General features: G+C 43.8%; 1 protein-coding gene across 47 annotated transcripts in view; it reads left to right on the plus strand.

Annotated features, from left to right (window-relative positions):
- nrxn3a (neurexin 3a) overlaps positions 1–15,823 on the plus strand; it is a 2,216,268-nt gene extending 2,200,445 nt beyond the window's left edge. For 16 of the 47 annotated variants that reach the window (XM_073039327.1, XM_073039329.1, XM_073039330.1 and 13 more), the window contains one exon: positions 15,375–15,823. In XM_073039327.1, the coding sequence (XP_072895428.1) occupies positions 15,375–15,676 (302 nt within the window). In that variant the 3' untranslated portion in view covers positions 15,677–15,823. Of the gene's footprint in view, positions 1–13,599; positions 14,315–14,753 lie in introns of those variants that run through there. The other 31 variants (XM_073039307.1, XM_073039310.1, XM_073039311.1 and 28 more) reach the window with 5 other exon arrangements.
- Positions 15,824–16,362: the final 539 nt, after the last annotated feature.

Here is a 16,362-nt window from a genome sequence, read left to right on the forward strand (position 1 = left end):
TTCCTCCTCATTTAGAAAATAGTCCAAGCTTTTATTCAAGTCCAGTCAAGTCACTTTTATTGTCATTTGGACCATAACTGCTGGTACAGTGCATAGTAAAAATGAGACCATGTTTTTCAGGACCATGGTGTTACATGACACAGTACAAAACCTAGACTGAACTATGTAAAAAACAACACAGAGAAAAAAAAAACTACTCTAGACTACAGACCTACCCAGGACTGCATAAAGTGCACAGAAACAGTGCAGGCATTACAGTAAATAATAAATAGAACAATAGGGCAAGGTGTCAGTCCAGGCTCTGGGTATTGAGGAGTCTGATAGCTTGGGGGAAGAAACTGTTACATAGTCTAGTCGTGAGAGCCCGAATGCTTCGGTGCCTTTTCCCAGATGGCAGAAGAGAGAAGAGTTTGTATGAGGGGTGCGTGAGGTCCTTCATAATGTTGTTTCCTTTGCGAATGCAACGTGTAGTGTAAATGTCCGTGATGGCGGAAGGAGAGACCCTGATGATCTTCTCAGCTGACCTCACTATCCACTGCAGGGTCTTGCGATCCGAGACGGTGCAATTTCCGAACCAGGCAGTGATGCAGCTGCTCAGGATGCTCTCAATACAACCCCTGTAGAATGTGATGAGGATGGGGGGTGGGAGATGAACTTTCCTTCTACCGAAGTATATGATCATGCACTTCCTTATACCGTATTCCATCTGCCACTTCTTTGCCCATTCTCCAAATCTATCTAAGTCCGTCTGCAGACTCCCTGCTTCCTCAACACTCCACCATATCATCCACAAACTTGGTCACAAAGCCATCAATTTCGTCATCCAAATCATTGACATAGAATGTGAACAGAAGTGACCCTAACACTAACCCCTGTGGAACACTGGCAGCCGATTAGAATTTGCCCCTTTATTCCTACTCTCTGCCTCCTACCAGTCAGCTAATAGACATAGAAACAGAGAAACATAGAAAACCTGCAGCACAATACGGGCCCATCAGCCCACAAAGCTGTGCCAAACATGTCCTGACCTGAGAAATTACCTAGGGTTACCCATAGCCCTCTATTTTTCTAAGCTCCATGTACCTATCGAGGAGTCTCTTAAAAGACCCTATTCTATCCATCTCCACCACCGTCGCCGGCAGCCCATTCCACACACTCACCGCTCTGCATAAAAAAACTTACCCCTGACCTGTACCTACTTCCAAGAACCTTAAAATTGTGCCCACTCATGCCAGCCATTTCAGCCCTGGAAAAAAGACTCTGACTATCCACACGATCAATGCCTCTCATCATCTTATACACCTCTGTCAGGTCGCCTCTCATTCTCCATTGCCAAAAGGAAAAAGGCCGAGTTCATAGACCACCCAATAGTAGATAGATAGATAGATACTTTATTCATCCCCATGGGGAAATTCAACATTTTTTCCAATGTCCCATACACTTATTGTAGCAAAACTAATTACATACAATACTTAACTCAGTAAAAATATGATATGCATCTAAAATCACCCTCTCAAAAAGCATTAATAATAGCTTTTAAAAAGTTCTTAAGTAGTTTACTTAAATACATTGAGTCCTAACCCCGGCACTTTAACATATCTTACTCCTGGCGGTTGAATTGTAAAGCCGAATGGCATTGGGGCATCGAGGAGCAGATAGGGAGACAGATTCTGGAAAGGTGTAATAATAACAGGGTTGTCGTGGTGGGAGATTTTAATTTCCTAAATATCGATTGGCATGTCCCTAGAGTGAGGGGTTTAGATGGGGTAGAGTTTGTTAGGTGTGTTCAAGAAGGTTTCTTGATAGAATATGGAGATGGGCCTACAAGAGGAGAGATTGTACTTGATCTGGTATTGGGAAATGAACCTGGTCAGGTGTCAGATTGCTCAGTGGGAGAGCATTTTGGAGATGGTGATCACAATTCTATCTCCTTTACACAGCATTGGAGAGGGATAGGAACAGACAAGTTAGGGAAGTGTTTAATTGGAGTAAGGGGAAATATGAAGCTATCAGACAGGAACTTGGAAGCAAAAATTGGAAACAGATGTTCTCAGGGAAATGTACAGAAGAAATGTGGCAAATATTCAGGGGATATTTGCATGGAGTTCTGCATAGGTACATTCCAATGAGACAAGGAAAGGATGGTAGGGTACAGGAACTGTAGTATACAAAGGCTGTTGTAAATCTTGTCAAGAAGTAAAGAAGAGCTTACAAAAGGTTCAAAAAACTAGGTAATGATAGGGAACTAGAAGATTATAAGGCTAGCAGGAAGGAGGTCAAGAAAGAAATTAGGAGAGCCAGAAGGGGCCGTGAGAAGGTCTTGGCAGACAGGATTAAGGAAAACCCCAAGGCTATTCTACAAGTACGTGAAGAGCAAGAGGATAAGGTGTAAGAGAATAGGACCAATCAAGTGTGACAGTGGGAAATTGTGTATGGAATCGGAGGAGATAGCAGATACACTTAATGAATACTTCACTTCAGTATTCACTACATAAAAGGATCTTGCCAATTGTAGAGATGACTTACAGTGGACAGAAAAGCTTGAGCATATAGATATTAAGAAAGTGGATGTGCTGGAGCTTTTGGAAAGCATCAAGTTGGGTAAGTCTCCGGGACTGGACAAGATGTACCCCAGGCTACCGTGGGAGGTAAGGGAAGAGATTGCTGAGCCTCTGGCAATGACCTTTGCATCATCAATGGGGACAGGAGAGGTTCCAAATGATTGGAGGGTTGTGGATGTTGTTCCATTGTTCACGAAAAGGAGTAGAGATAGCTATAAAAGGCTGTCTCTAATCTTCTATCCATGCTGGTATCTTTCCTGTAATACTATGAGATCTTATCATTTTAAGCAGCCTCGTGTGCAGCATCTGTCAAAGGCCTTCTCCAAATCCAAGCAAACGACATCCATTGACTCTCCTCTGTCTGTCTTGCCTGTTATTTTGTCAAAGAATTCCAACAGATTAGTCAGGCAAGATGTCCCCTGAAGGAAACGATGCTGACTTTGGCCTAATTTATCATGTGCCAAGTACCCAAAAACTTCATCCTTAATAATGGGCTCCAACTTCTTCCCCAACCATTGAAGTCAGGCTAACTGGCCAATAATTTCCTTTCTTCCTTTCTTTCCCAACCCTCTTAAAGAACGGAGTGACATTCGCAATTTTCCAGCCTTCCAGAACCATTATAGAATCTAGTGATGCTTGAAACATCATTACAAATGGGTCCACAATCTCTTCAGTACCTCTTTCAGAACCCTGGGGTTTAGTCCATCTGGTCCAGGTGATTTAACTATCTTTAGAACTTTCAGCTTCCCATGCACCTTCTCCCTATTAATAGCAACTACAAACTTCTGCCCCATGACACTGTTGAACTTCTGATATACTGCTGGTCTTCCATAGTGAAAAATGATGCAAAAAAACAGCTCATCTGCCATTTCTTCATCCCCTATTACTATCTCTCCAGCATCGTTTTCCAGTGGTCCGATACCCACTCTTACCTCTCTTTTACTCTTTATAAATTTGAAAAAACTTTTGGTATCTCATTTTATATTCTTGGCTAGCTTCCTTTCATATTTCATTTTTTCTCCTTATGGCTTTTAGTTGACTTTTGTTGCTTTTTAAAAGCTTCCCAATCCTCTCATATCCCACTAACTTTTTCTATATTGTATGCCCTCTCATTTGTTTTTTTTTTTGCTGACTTTGACTTCCCTTGTCAGCCATAGTTGCTTCATCCTCCCTTTAGAATACTCTTCATCTTTGGGGTTTATTTATCCTGTACTTTCCAAATTGTCCCCAGAAACTCTATCAATTGTTGTTCTGCCATCATCCCTGCTAGTGTCCCCTTCCAATTAACTTTGGACAGCTACTCTCTCATGCCTCTGTAATTTCCTTTACTCCACCATAGTACTGATACATCTGGCTTTATCTTCTCCTTCTCAAACTGCAGAGTGAATTACATCATATTATGATCACTTTCTCCTAAAGTTTCTTTTACCTTAAGCTCCCTAATCAAATCTGGTTCATTACACAACACCCAATCCAGAATTGCTTTCTCCCTGGTGTGCTCAACCATAAGCAGCGCTAAAAAGCCCTTTCCTAGGCCTTCTTCAACCTCTCTTGGGATCCAGCACCAACCTAATTTTCCCAAACTATCTGCGTATTAAAATCTCCCAAGCTTATTGTAACGTTGCCCTCTTCCATGCCTTTTTATCTGCCATTGTAATTTGCATCCCAGATCCTGACTACTATTTGGAAGCCTGTATACAACTCCCATCAGAGTTTTTTTTTACCCTCACAGTTCCTTAACTCTACCCACAACAACTCTACATCTTCTGATCCTATGTCACTTCTTTCTAAGGATTTGATTTCCATTTTTACCAACAGGCCATCCTAACCCTTCTGATTAACTGCCTGCCCTTTGAATACAAGATGTACCCTTGTATGTTAAGCTCCCAATTATGATCTTCTTTCAGTCACGTCTCAGTGATGCCCACATCATCATATCTACTTATCTCTAACTTGGCTACAAAATCATCTACCTTATTCTATATATACATGCATTCAAATATATCACTTTCAGTCTTGTATTCATCACCCTTTTCAATTTTGCCCCATGTTTCAATAGGTTTCGATAGGTACATTTAATGTCAGAGAAATGTATACAACATACATCCTGAAATTCTTTTTCTTCACAAACCTCCACGAAAACAGAGGAGTGCCCCAAAGAATGAATGATAGTTAATTGTTAGAATCCCAAAGCACCCTTCCAGCTCCCCCTCCCACACACAAGCAGAAGCAAAGCAATGACCGCACCCCCCCCCACCATGAAAAAAGCTTTGGCATCTGCCCCCCTCCACCAAGCACTCAAGCTTATAGCAAAAGTATCAATAAAGACACAGACTTGCAGTACCCCAAAGACTAGGCGCTCACCGGTAATTCGACATACCACTGGAAATAAAGGAAAAAGAGGTGCCCCCGTTTCACAGCAAGAGTGGAGACATAACAAACAACTCGCTGATTTATGATGTTAGAAGTTTGTTGCATCGCTTTTTCCAAGCTCTGCGCCAGAGAGTCGGCCCCAGGCTCATGTCCCTGGACACACAGCTCACGGCAGCTAACCCGCATTCCCCCACGATGCCTCAGTCTTGAATCCAGAGCAACAAAAATGCGGCACCCTGAAGTTGTCTTCCAGGCCGCGTCCTCGGGATATCAAAAAAAAACATGTCATTCCCGCAAAGATCCAGAGTCAGAGTGTAACTCCAGGTCAGGGTCTTCAAAAGGAGGTTGAAGAGGGAAAAAAGAGATATCAAAGATAGAAATAGAGCTGTTTCCAAAGATGCAAGCAAAGGAGTCACTATTTGGCAGCATCATCACTTTGCCCTGCCCCATGTTACACTTCAACTCATCCCACTGTCCGCAATTTTGCCCTATTGTCTGCCTGTCCTTCCTCACAGTCTCACCACAGACTACATGTACTTGTATACCAACTGACCCATCCTTAGCCCTATCATTCTACTTCCCATCACCCTGCCAAGTTAGTTTAAACCCTTCCCAACGGCTCTAGCAAATCTGCCTGCAAGGATATTGGTCCCCCTCATGTTCAGGTGTAATCTGTCCTTTTTGTACAGGCCATATGTTCCCAAGAAGAGATCCCAGTGATGCAGAAATCTGAAACCCTGCATGCTGTGGCAATTCCTCAGCCACATAATCATCTGCCAAATCATCCTGTTCTTACCCTCACTGGCATGTGGCACAGGGAGCAATCCAGAGGTGACTACCCTTTTCAGCTTTCAATCTACCTCCCTATATTCTCTCTTCTGGACCTCCTCCCATTTCCTACCTATGTCATTGGTGCCAGTATGTGCCATGACTTCTGGCTGTTTAATCTCCCCTTTTAGAATGCCACGGACCCAATCCGAGACACCTCTGACCCTGGCATCTGTGAGACAAGATGTCATCTGGGTGTATTGATAACACCCACAGAATCTCCTGTCTGCTCGCCTATGGAATCCACTATCACTACCGTACTCCTCTTCTCCCCTTTGAGCCGCAGAGCCAGCTCAGTACCAAAGACCCTATTGTTACACCCCAAGCAGCATCCAAAACAGTATCCCTATTATTGATGGGAACAACCACAGGGGTTCTCTGCACTGGCTGCCTATTCCTTTTCCCTCTCCGGACATTCACCCTGCAACTTATGGATGATTACTTCCCTGTAGCTCCTACCAGTCACCTCCTAATTCTCCCATATGAGCCGAAGGTCATTGAGGTGCAGCTCCAGTTCTCTGAACACAGTCTCTAAGGAGCTGCAGCTTGGTATATTTCACACAGATAATAGTTATCCGAGACTGGAAGTCCCACCAAGTTCCCACGTCTGGGTGATGGTAGATGCAGATACATTAGGGGCACTTAAGAAACTCTTAGGTAGGCACATGGATGATAGAAAAGTGGAGTGTTGTGTAGGAAGGTAGATTGATCTTAGAGTAGGTTAAAAGGTCAGCACAACATTATGGGCTGAAGGGCCTGTACTGTGCAGTAGTGTTCTATGCTCTGTGCACTCAGCAGGTTCAGTGGCATCTGAAGAGAGAGAGAGAGAGAGAGAGAGAGAGAGAGGGGGGGGGGGAGAGGGAGGGAGGGGAGGGGGAGAGAGAGGGAGAGAGGGGGGACAGAGAGAGAGAGAGAGAGAGAGATCAAAAGATCGAAGAACCTTTGTCAGTTCTGATGAAGGATATTTGTCTGAAATGTTAAATCTGATTTCTCTTTCTACAGATTTCAAAGTTCAAAGTAAATTTATAATTAAAGTACGTACTCTCTGTGGGCACTTTATTAAGAACCTCCTGTACCTAATAAAGTAATCATTGAGTATATGTTTGTGGTCTTCTGCTGCCGTAGCCCATCCACTTCAAGGATTGACATGCTCTGCATTCAGAGATCATCTTCTTCACACACTAATGTGACACATAGTTTTTGAGTTACTGCCACCTTCCTATCAACTTGAATCAGTCTGGCTGTCCCCCTCTGTCAGCATCTTTGCCTACAGAACTGCCACTCACTGGATGTTTTAGTGTTTTTTCACACCATTCTCTGTAAACTCTAGAGACTATTGTGCGTGAAAATCCCAGGAGATCAGTAGTTTCTGAGAATCTCAAACCACCCCATTCAGCAACAACAATCATTCCAAAGTCAAAGTGACTTAGATCAAATTTTTTTCCCCATTCTGATGTTCGGTCTGAACGACAGCTGAACCTCTTGATCACGTCTGCACACTTTTATGCATTGAGTTGCTACCACATGATTGGCTGATGAGATATTTACATTAATGAGCAGATGTACAGGTTTCCTAATAAAGTGGCCACTGGGTGTATTTTATTGTTACACCAACTCCCATCAATTCCCTTCAGTAAGAGAATGAGGGGGAATTAGATACAAAATTATGAGTGGTTTTGATGGGCACACCTTTTTCCACTGAGGTTGGGTGAGGTTAGAACTAGAGGTCATAGGATAGGGGTGAAAGGTGAAATACATGAGAGAAATCTGAGGAGAAAGTTCTCCACTCAGAGTGTGTGGAACGAGCTGTCAGGGGAGATGGTAAATGGAAGCTCAATATCAACTCTGAAGAGAAGTCTGGAAAAGTACATGGACGGGACTGGCATGGAGGGCTTTGGTCCAGGTGCAGATCAATGGGACTAGGTTTGGCACAAACTAGATGGGCCGAAGGACCTGTTTCTGCATTGCAGTGCACTATGATTCTATGACTGCATTCAGTAATGAGAGGAGACGTGCTCAAAGGAAGCAGTGAACAACGTGGCCCTGGAGAATGCTGTAGAACTGAGATTCCTTAGATGTTAGGTACATGAAGGTGGAGTCAAAGGTGGACAGGGCTGTGAAGAAGGCTTTTGGTACACTGCCCTTCATTAGTCAGAGCATCAAGTAGAGCAGTTGGGATGTTACGTACAAGACATTGGTGAGGCTAAATTTAGAATATTGTGTTCAGTTTTAGTCACCTGGTTATAGGAAAGACATTATTAAGCTGGATAGAGTGCAAAGGAGATTTAGGTGGATGTTGGAAGGACTCAAGGCACTAAGTTATGAAGAGGGGTTGAGCAGGTTGGGACTTTATTCTCTGGAACATAGAAGAATTGAGGGGTGATCTTATGGAGAGGTATGTAAGCTCATGAGAGCCACAGATGGGGTGATGGTGCACCGTCTTTTTGGCAGGGTTGGAAAATCAGGAACCAAAGGACATAAGTTTAGGGTGAGAGGGGAGAGATTTACTCAGAACTTGAGGGGCAAAGGGTGAAATGGTTTTGTTTCAGATTTACAGCACCTGCGGGGTTTTTTTTAAATATCTTCACCCAAGAAGCATGGGGCTGAAGTACAACTGGAACTTCAGAAGCAACCTTGCCAGGTAGGATTGCTGTCAGCGGAGAGCTCAGAGCCAGACACTGACTTCCTTGAGCAGCATGTTCGTGAACCTACAAGGGAAAATACTATCTTAGATCTCGTCCTGAGCAATGAGACAGGTAAGATTAATGATCTAGTCAGGGATCCTCTTGGAAATAGTGATCATAGTATGATTGAATTTCACATTCAGATGGAGGATAAAATAGTTAGATCTAAAATTATATTATGCTTGAACAAGGGAGACTACAATGGGATGAAGGAGGAGTTGACTAATGTGGATTGGGAGCACAGGCTATTTGCTAGGACAGTTGAGGAACAGTGGAATACTTTCAAAGAGATTTTTCACAGTGCTCAACAGAAGTATATTCCAGTCAAAAGTAAGGACAGTAAGTGTGGGGAGAGCCAGACTTGGATAACTAAGGAAATTAAATATAGTATCAAATTAAAAGCTCATGTGTACAAAGTCGCAAAGAGCAGTAGGAGACTGGAGGGTTGGGAAAACTTTAAAAAGCAACAGAGAACAACTAAACAAGAAATAAGGAAAGGGAAGATAGAGTGTGAAAGTAAATTAGCACAAAATATAAAAACTGATAGCAAAAGTTTTTATAAATATATAAAGCAGAAGAGCATGGCTAAAGTCAACATAGGTCCCTTGGAAGACGAGAAGGGGAAATTGATAATCGGTGATAACAAAATGGCTGTGGCATTGAACAACTATTTTGTGTCGGTCTTCATGGTGGAGGACACGTCGAATATGCCAAAAAAGGATGCTATGGGCGAAATGGAAGGTGAGGACCTTGATAAAATCACTGTCACTGAAGAGACGGTGATGAGCAAACTAGAGGGCCTGAAGGTAGATAAGTCCCCTGGTCTTGATGGGATGCATCCCAGGGTGCTGAAGGAATTGACGGAATTTATAGTAGTCACGTTAGTAATCATTTATCAAAACTCTCTAGACTCTGGGCAGGTCCCAGCGGATTGGAAGACAGCAAATATCACACCACTTTTTAAAAAAAGATGTAGGCAAAAGATGGGCAACTCTCGGCCAGTTAGCTTAACACCTGTAGTTGGGAAAATGCTCGAAGCTGTCATTAAGGAAGAAATAGGGAAACATTTAGAAAGGAGTGGTTCCATTAGACAGACGCAGCATGGATTCAGAAAGGGCAGGTCCTGTTTGACAGACTTACTGGAGTTCTTTGAGGACATAATGAGTGCAGTGGATAGAGGGAACAGGTGGATGTTGTATACTTGGATTTCCAAAAGGCATTCGATAAGGTGCCACACTAGAGACTTATAAATAAAATACAGCTGCATGGAGTCGGAGGAAGTGTATTGGCACGGATAGTGGATTGGTTAACCGATAGAAGGCAGTGAGTTGGTATAAATGGGTGTTTCTCTGGTTGGCAGTCAGTGCTGAGTGGGGTGCCACAGGGGTTAGTGCTGGGCCCGAAGCTGTTTACCATTTACATTGATGATTTGGAAGAGGGGACTGAGTGTAGTGTAGCAACATTTGCTGATGACACTAAACTGAGTGGAAAAGCAAATTGTATAGAGGATGTGGAGAGTCTGCAGAGGGATATAGATAGGTTAAGTGAGTGGGCCAAGGACTGGCAGATGGAATACAACGCTGGTAAATGTGAGATCATCCACTTTGGAAGGGATAATAGAAGAGCAGATTATTATTTAAATGGTGAAAGATTGCAGCATGCTGTTGTGCAGAGGGACTTGGGAGTGCTTGTTCATGAATCGCAAAAAGTTGGCTTGCAGGTACAACAGGTTTTTAAGAAGGCAAATGGAATGTTGGCCTTCATTCTAGAAGAATTGAATTCAAGGGCAGGGAGCTCATGCTGCAACTATACAGGGTACTGGTGAGGCCGCACCTGGAGTACTGTGTGCAGTTCTGGTCTCCATACTTGAGAAAGGATATACTGGCTTTGGAGGCAGTGCAGAGGAGGTTCACCAGGTTGATTCCAGAAATGAAGGAGGAGAGATTGAGTCACCTGGGACTATACTCTCTGGAATTCAGAGAATGAGAGGGGATCTTATAGATCTTATAGAAACATATAAAATTTTGAAAGGGATAGATAAGATAGTAGGAAAGATGTTTCCATTGGTAGGTGAGACTAGAACTAGGGGACATTGCCTCAAGATTCAGGGGAAAAGATTTAGGACAGAGATGAGGAGAAAATGTTTTTCCCAGAGAGCGGTGAATCTGTGGAATTCTCTGCCCAGGGAAGCAGTTGAGGCTTCTTCACTAATATATTTAAGATACAGTTAGATAGATTTTTACATAGTAGGGGAATTAAGGGTTATGGGGAAAAGGCAGGTAGATGGAGCTGAGTTTACGGACAGATCAGCCATGATCTTATTGAATGGCAGAGCAGGCTTGATGGGCCGGATGGCCTACTCCTCTCCTATTTCTAATGTTCTTATCTTCTTATGTACTGTGAGTTCAAGTCCCATTCCCAAAATCTGATCACATACACCTCATCTTCACACCACAACCCCTAGAGTTTTGTCAGACAAGAAATTAAACTGACCCTCAGTTCTATTCTAAGCAACACACACAAAATGCTGGAGGAACTCAGCAGGCCAGGCAGCATCTATGGAAAAAAAGTACAGTCAACGTTTTGGGCTAAGACCCCTCTGCAGTACCGGAGAGAAAAAAAGATGAGGTGTAGATGTTGGCTGGATGTAAAGGAAGCCACCAATGGGTTTTGAAGAAGGGTATGGAAGTGTACCAGCTAACACTCTTCCCTCAGCTAGCACTTCTAAACAAAAATGATACCTCCATGCTGTTGCTTATGGAAGGTTGCTAGGTGGAAACTGCTTGCTTGACAGTGCACTCAAAATAATGGCTTGGAGGGGTGTGGAAAATGCTGTGTAAATGTAGCTGTTTCTCTTTATCTTTGAACATATCATATAGTTCACAGTGCAGACCCTTCAGCCCATGATCTGGTATTGAACAATTAACCTACTCTAAGATCAATCTAACCGTTCCCTCCCACATTGCCCTCCAGTTTTCCACCATCCATGTGCTATCTTGGAAGGTTTCTGGTGGGCACCTAATCCCACCAAGATGCCCCTGAAGCTGTGAAGTGAGGTTTTGACCATAAGACGTAGGAGCAGAGTTAGGTCATCCGTGCCTAATTTTTGGGCTGGGCTGGGTGTGAGGTTCCCTTAGGGCGGGACTTCCCAACCCAGAGTCCACAGAGCTTTCGGTTAACGTAAGGCTCCATGACATAAAGATGGTTGGGAACCCCTGCCCTGGGGGTTCTCTGCAGAGAGGAGGAAGTAGGTCCTTGGAGATGGGCAGTGCTTTGAGGTACAGACCCGTGCTTCACCTGTACAGCAGTTCAGGAGGAAAAGCCTCAGCGTCACCAGCAGGAACTGGAGTTACGACTGAAAAATAGTCCAGCTGGGAAAGGAGGTGTGATGCCTTCGAAACTGTGAAGAATGCTCAGCTGGAGAGGACAATAACAGATATTGTCTGCAACTTTTGCAATTCACTGATTGACTGATTTTAGCTGAGACTGAAACCCAATGCCCTTTGTGGAATTTCCCACCCTCTCCTCCCTCCCACCGAAAAGATTTGTTGAATGATGCTGTTTAAAACTGTTCCCCTCCTAAGTATGGACCTTCCTCTTTCCAGCTAACCTTTCCCCCTAAACCCTCCCTGTCCCCTAATCCACCCCTACCTCCCTGCTCCAGCTTGCTGTTTTGTTCTTAAACTTTCCCTAAATGCAACTTACTTTAAGCATGCATTATTAACACTTCAAGCAATCAAAGTGACCCATTCTGTGCCGGTTCCTTTAACTCTGTACCGACGTACATCCAGAATGCACGCCATTTTTACACACCCCGAGGGGAATTAAAATCTATGGTTTTTTTGTGATGTTATGGGTTTAAAAACAGAAAAGGGTAAATTGCAATAAACCAGAGATAATGTCACCTCATTTCATGAGGCCTGGGTGACAGGTAAATATTTGTGACCCTTTTTACTCTGTCTCTGTGCATCTGGCTGTTCATCTTTTTAAGGTGTGCTGTAGGGGAAAGATTTTACTTTGGTTTATATTTTTCTCAAAACAAGGATTTGTTTTGCCAGTAATATTTTTTATATAAAGCTTCGGGCTTTTTATATTTTCTTTCAAAAATTGCTACTTCTTTTTGATTCTGCTGAACATTTTATTGGGAAAAATATTTGTGCTGATAATTTTCTTCTTTTAAATAAAGTGAATCCCAAACCACTTCAAGCCGTGGCAACACGTAGGGTGGGGTGTAAGGTACTTTCTATCATCAGCACTCTATTTTCCCTTCCCCTTTGTTCATTAGTTTAAGTTGGTTTGCCATGATGGTTCTCCTGGAGGTTGCCTTAAAGAGCCCAAGAGGTGGTGGGGGAGTTGGAACAGCCTCTCTCATCCCCTCCTCTCCTCTTCTGACTGGCTCACCACCCCACCCCCACTCTACATCCACCCAATATCACCTGGTAGTAGGGTATGGCAGCTGGCCCATACTCTGTTGCACCACTGGTTCTGTTCTTACGACACTTGGGCCTGTAATACATTTCCCAATGTGCCCGTGACCGCGGATTTCCCATGGCTTTCCTCCAGGTGCTCCGGTTCCCACTCACAGTCCAAAAACGTACTGGTTGCTAGGTTAATTGGTCATTGTAAATTGTCCCGTGATTAGGCTCCGATTAAATTGGCGGGGGGGGGGGGGGGGCAGTTGCTGGGCAGCTTGGCCCAATGGCCAGAAGGGCCTATTCTGCACTGTACCTCAATAAGATGAAAATTTTAAATATAACATTTTACTCCCTGCAGGACACAAACCACATCCTGTCTTTGTTATCACGGGCAGAACCAGAATTTAAAAAGCTTTCTTTGTGCATCTCAGGGGAGTGATGCAGTTGGTACCACCCCTGTTCCATTTCACCAGACGATAAAAAGAAGCCTCCTTTGGCTAATGCTTACCAAAATGCAGTATATATATTTGGAAATACAGCATTAATTTCACACAGTTTGAAGTGGTTTGGAGCGGTTGGAAAAGATGATTTATTTAGATTTTTTTCGGGAAAAGCTGTTTAAAGTTTAAAACAAACTATATATTGATATATTTATATATGGACTGCATGGTGAAGAAGTTGCAGCTTAGGGTTTGTAAAATGTCAGTGTTAGAGTTATGTTTTTTTTCTTTTCCATAGATGGGCATGTATATGCTCATATATTTGTATATCCCCCATCCCTTCCTTACAGCTAAAAGCGCTAACGCAGCCAGATCGCTCGGTCCCACCCTGACATGGACATGGCAACTTTTATACACATTCACTCCCATCATCTTCATCTCCCCCATACTGCACTCATAGGGCAGAACCCGGAAATGTTAAACCTCATCTCCCCCTCCCTCTCCCCTACCCACCATCTTCCTCTCCTCCACCACCTCCCCCTTTCAGGCAGTGTTCAAAATTGTAGAGTACCAGTCAACTAATTGTTTAATGGAAAAAAAAACAGAGAGATAAAAGAAAAGATTTAATTTTAAACAATGCTATCTCAACATAAAAGATTTAAAAATAAAGGAAGTGCTAGATTTGTAGATATTTAACAGCAAAACAGACAGAAAAGAAATTGAACTGACACAATGTGCAGTCTTTTTTTTTGTAGTTCCTGATCTATTTTAAACAACAAGCAACAAAAAAAAGCAGAGTCGCCTATTGGTGCAGAATTATTTTCATGTTGTGTGGTGTGAATGTAAATGTGTTGTTGCCTTCCCCTTTGTAATCATATTGTCAGCGAGTTTTATTTTTTGCTAATGACAAAAAAATTGAGAATAATATAGCAAACGTGTCCAAGAGTATCTTACACAACTTTCTTTTTATAAATTTTTTCTTCATGCCAAAATCATGCGGGCAATTTATTGATGTAAGTTGACAAAACCTTATTTGGTATCTATCCTTATCTATATGTATATATTGGATATATATGTCTGCATCATATATATACATATAAACTTTCTTGGATGTGTTTTAGGCTGTAATGCTTATTAATTAATTTACGAAACACTATTATCATTTCGGTTTTTTTTGGGGGGGGGGTTTAAACGGGAACGTTTATTGATCTTTTTAACGTGCCAGATTTTTATTTGAGTTGTGCTGCGGCTGTTGTATTGCAAGTCAGGGGTCCGGCTTTTCTTTTCAGCTCGGCGGCTGTTGCATCTCCACGTGTGTTGTGATTTTCTCTCTCTCTTTTTTGAGTCGGGTTTAAGTTTTTGAGCGGGGTGTGTGCGTGCGGTTGTTTGTGTGCACCTGGGTGCCCAGGCCGAATACCTTGCTAACAGCCTCTCTTTCTCCTTCCGTCCTAGGAGGTGAATTAGTTTTCCCAGTAGTGACAGAAGAACCTTTAGACACCCCTCCTCTTGGCACCCGTGCCCCTGTCATCACCCTCCTCCCTACCTTCCGCCCCCTTCTCACCATTATTGAAAGCACCAAAGATTCCCTGTCCATGATCCCTGAGGTTGGGTTGCCTTGCTTGCTGGACCAGGACACCGATGATTGTGATGCTGGCTTGGTGATATCGGGTTATGGCTCAGGGGAGGCGCTTGACTCTGACCTACCCCCTACTGATGATGAAGATTTTCACACCACCTTGTCCTTGGTAACAGATAAGACCTTGTCCACATCGGCCTTCGAAGGTGGCTACAAAGCGCACGCACCCAAGTGGGAATACAAGGACTTTAGAGCAAACAAACCGCCTGAATCTGGTAGGACAGCCACCACTGACTCTCCCCCTGAGCTGACCAGCTCTTCGGTCTCCACACCGCCCAGGAAGCTGCCCAAGTTGCCCGCGGGCAAGCTGAATACTCGTGAGCAGAAACCCCAGCCTGGCCTAGTGTTGTTTCCTTTACCCACCGGTTATGAAGTAGACAACACCAAGTTGAAGAGCCCCTTAGTCACCTCACCCATGTTCCGTAATGTGCCCACAGCAAACCCCACCGAGCCGGGAGTACGAAGGGGCCCCGGGGCGTCGGAAGTGGTGCGCGAGTCCAGCAGCACTACGGGGATGGTCGTGGGAATAGTGGCCGCAGCGGCTCTGTGCATCCTCATCCTGCTCTACGCCATGTACAAGTACCGCAACCGGGACGAAGGCTCGTACCAGGTGGACGAGACGCGGAACTACATCAGCAACTCTGCTCAGACCAACGGCACCGTGGTCAAGGAGAAGCCACAGGGTGCCAAAGGCGGCAGTAAGAAGCACAGAAACAAGGACAAAGAGTACTACGTGTAGCGAGCGGGGTGGACAAGCTATCCCGAGAGAAAAAAAAAAGCGAACCAGAACAGAGGAGACACAAATAACAGAGAGAGAGAGTGAGAGAGAGAGAGAGAGAGATGTAACACGGAGTGGTGCAATCCTGCAACTCGACATAGATTTTAAACACACACGAAAAAAATAACTCTTTTGGGGAACATTTTGGGAAAAAAAAGACAATCTCCAAACAGCCTGATGGCTGAGAGATATGTGATACGTACTGTGATATAATTATAACAGAGTGAAGCTGTTAAGTGCATTAGATAACGCGCGCGTACACAAACATACACACACATACGCACACACACACACACACACTCACACACATACACGCACCCATACACGGCCACCACCATAGTGTCCAGAAGCTTTGGATATTGTGGTCCAAGGGATTTCAAACTCTACAAGACTCCACAGCTTTTTGTCGGTTTTGTACCCTGGATGCGACTGTTAAGACTTTGTGACATTTCGCATTTTTCTGGAGGTTATCTCATTTGTTGTGAAGGCTGTGCACTTGATTTTCTTTAAACCATCTTTTTTCTCTTTGCCGTGTGGAGCATGTGATTGCGACATAATGTACAGACCAAGTCAGTGTCCCGCTGAGCGTGGACCACGGGAGAGACGGAGAGCTGAGGGAGGAGGGGGAGGTGGGGCGGCTGGTCGCG

This window comes from Hemitrygon akajei, chromosome 3 (assembly GCF_048418815.1).
Source record: "Hemitrygon akajei chromosome 3, sHemAka1.3, whole genome shotgun sequence".
Classification (NCBI taxonomy): domain Eukaryota; kingdom Metazoa; phylum Chordata; class Chondrichthyes; order Myliobatiformes; family Dasyatidae; genus Hemitrygon; species Hemitrygon akajei.